The sequence below is a fragment of the Ornithodoros turicata genome, chromosome 2 (assembly GCF_037126465.1).
Source record: "Ornithodoros turicata isolate Travis chromosome 2, ASM3712646v1, whole genome shotgun sequence".
Taxonomy (NCBI): Eukaryota; Metazoa; Arthropoda; class Arachnida; order Ixodida; family Argasidae; genus Ornithodoros; species Ornithodoros turicata.
In genome coordinates, this window is record NC_088202.1 from 3,824,269 (window position 1) to 3,827,123 (window position 2,855).

At 47.6% G+C, this 2,855-nt stretch overlaps 1 protein-coding gene across 1 annotated transcript; it reads left to right on the forward strand.

Moving 5' to 3' along the window:
* Positions 1–911: 911 nt before the first annotated feature.
* Positions 912–1,697, forward strand: LOC135382976 (tigger transposable element-derived protein 6-like). The gene is given in 3 exon segments (XM_064612644.1): positions 912–1,354; positions 1,356–1,545; positions 1,548–1,697. Coding segments are annotated over 3 exon segments (783 nt in total).
* The last annotated feature ends 1,158 nt before the right edge of the window (positions 1,698–2,855 follow it).

The following is a 2,855-nucleotide window of genomic DNA, read 5'->3' on the forward strand; positions in this document are numbered from 1 at the left end:
AGTCAAGCATAATGGCCATTATAATCCAACGGGAATGCCTCAGTTCTTTCCATTTCCTCCACTGGTGTTTGTTGGTTGGTTGGCGTGCTTGTGTTAGGCCTAGGTTGCGTGATCACGTTTTGCTCTGTGTCTGTTCCATTTCGTCATGGAACATGCCAAGAAACGACCCGCATAACGCGCTAGCAAATCATTCAAGAGAACGATCGTGCGGTGCTATCGAAAACGGAGCTAGCGAAGAAATTCGGGATTCCGAACTTCTTCTCCGCCTTCTCCGAACTTCTTCCTCCGCCCTCTCAAGGATTCTCAAAGAAAAGGATAACACCCAAGGTACTCTCGCAGAGGGAAACTTTGCCGCAGACCGTAGACGCATGCGAACAACACCGTACGAAGAAATCGAGAAGGTGCTGTTCCTGTGGTTTAAGCGTGCACGGAGCAAAACTTTCTCAATCAGCGAACCTGTGTTGGAAGAGAAGGTGAAGGAAATTACTCTGCACATGGGAATTGAAGACTTCCATATGAGTGACGGCTGGCTTCGCCGTTTCACGAAGCGGCATGGCCTTGTTTTCAAGACTGTGTCTGGGGAGACAGCAGCAGTGAGCAGAAGTGTCTGCGCCAACTGGCAGCAGGGCGGATTGCAGGAGATCCTGCAGACGTACCATACACGGGGCGTTTTCAATGTAGACGAGATGGGATTGTTTTACAAGGCACTCCCATCCAAGACTTTGACATACAAGGGTGAAATGTGTACTGGTGGAAAACGTAGCAAAGAACGGATCACCGTGCTCGTAGATGCAAATATGGACGGCAGTGAAAAGTTGAAGATTGCTGTTTTCAGCAAATCGAAACACCCACGTGCCTTTAAGGGTATACAACGGCTTGCTGTCAGCGACTATGCCAATGGCAAAACGTGGATGACGCAATCACTCTTCGAGAACTGGCTTAAGGCAGAAGGCAGCCAGGATGCGAAGTTGGCAAGGCAGAAGAGAAATGTTGATCTGATTGTGGACAACTGCCCTGCCTATAGCCATGTCATCGGACTGAAATCCATCACCCTCGAGTTCCCGCCCGCGAACACAACTGCTGTGATCCAACCAATGGACCTGGGTGTGATACAGAACTTGAAGGTGCTCTACCGTCATCAGCTTCTGCATCGAATGCTGATGTGTGCAGATAGCAACAAAGACTACAGTGTGAACCTGCTGTCGGCACGTCATATCCTCACACATGCCTAGCAACAAGTGAAAGAGTCAACGGTACAAAACTGCTTCCACCATGCTGGCTTCAGTAGTCAAGGGGTCAGGAGCAACCCTTCACAGGATGAAGAAGAAGATGCCACCGGCGGTGAGGACAGCCTTGAATCAAGTTGTCCCTTGCCCTCTCTTCACAAGACAAGACTACGAGTCTATTGGTGAAAATGTGACCTGCCAGGAAGATACATTGGTGGAGCTGGTGGCGGAGGTGCAAGCCGTTGAAGATCAGGAATCAACGGATGAGGATGAATGTGATGACCCTGTAATTCTTCCAGTGTCAGACGGGGCAACAAGAAATGATCTAGCGCTGTTCCAGTGTTCCAGCAATATTTTGAACACCATGGGTTTAGTGAGTACACGGCAAGCCTCTCGGCCATGCAATCCCATTTTGTGAAAAAACAGTTGCAAAATGCCCAGCAAACCACCATTACATCCTTTTTTCAATAAACACCATTTCTAGTATGCACTGCTGTACAAATGGTCACTTCTTGACCTCTGTTTGCTTAGACGAAACTGCTGATCAATGGAACAAGCTGTATGTTCCTTCAGAGTTCCATTTAAGAGGAGCTCAATGTAATTTGGCCAGGGTTTTGTCTCACTTAGCAGGGAAAACCATGTCCTACTTCCGGGATAGGGAGGTGTGGGCGCAATGAAATCTTGTCCAACCTGGGGAGTTGTCCGAGGTAGGGAAGTGTCCAACTTTGGAGGTTTTACTTATTTATAAAAAGCTAAGAGTGCAGCACAGATGTCGTTTCCGCTATTGGGTTATATAACCAGGCAGACATTCTCTCGAAAAACGTATGCAACTACAAGATGACTAATTTCCTAAAATTAATTAATGAACTCGTTAATTAGAGATTTCAGCCAAAAGCGAGATAGCAGAATCAGAGACTATCATCGTCGAAAGCTATTCCACATCTAACAAATCCTGAAACACGCACGTGCGTTAAAATATCTAACCACGGATTTTGGTATGCAAATGAGCCGCAACCGCCGCAACCGGGAACACAGGCAGCACAGGGGTCATTTCACACCAGATTGCCACGTTTTTTTTTATTTATTCCGTGTTAGCGCCGCAAAGCAACTGTAAGCGGCGCACAGCAGGAAGGAGGGGGGGGACAAGGAGTTAGTATGCGTCCTGGGCCGACTTCAGAAGGAACTGTGCCGACCCAAGAAGTACACAATATCGGACCCATATGGGTGGTCATTGGCGATACGGGTCCAATATAAGCCCGCTTTGCCAGGACGTCCCTCATATTGGCTGAAACTTGGCAATATGGGCTCCAAGTTTCCAAGTTTGAGCCAATATGGGGAAATCCTGGCAATATGGGCCCCATATTACTCGTGTACACCCCGTATTCACTGAAAATGCAGAAAATGGTACGTGCCCGTGTTGTACCTAATGCCCAAGTAGCACGACAAGATTGAACGTTAAAGCGTGTGAATTGCCCAATTCAATAGGCCGCTACATCCAGCGACTTTCCGTAGATGATACACATTGTTCGAAACAGTCAACATATACTTGGCAATCCCACAGTAACACCAAGTCACTTCAACACTTCAAGTCAACAACTCAACTTTTCACTTGCTGCAAACAGCCGCCAT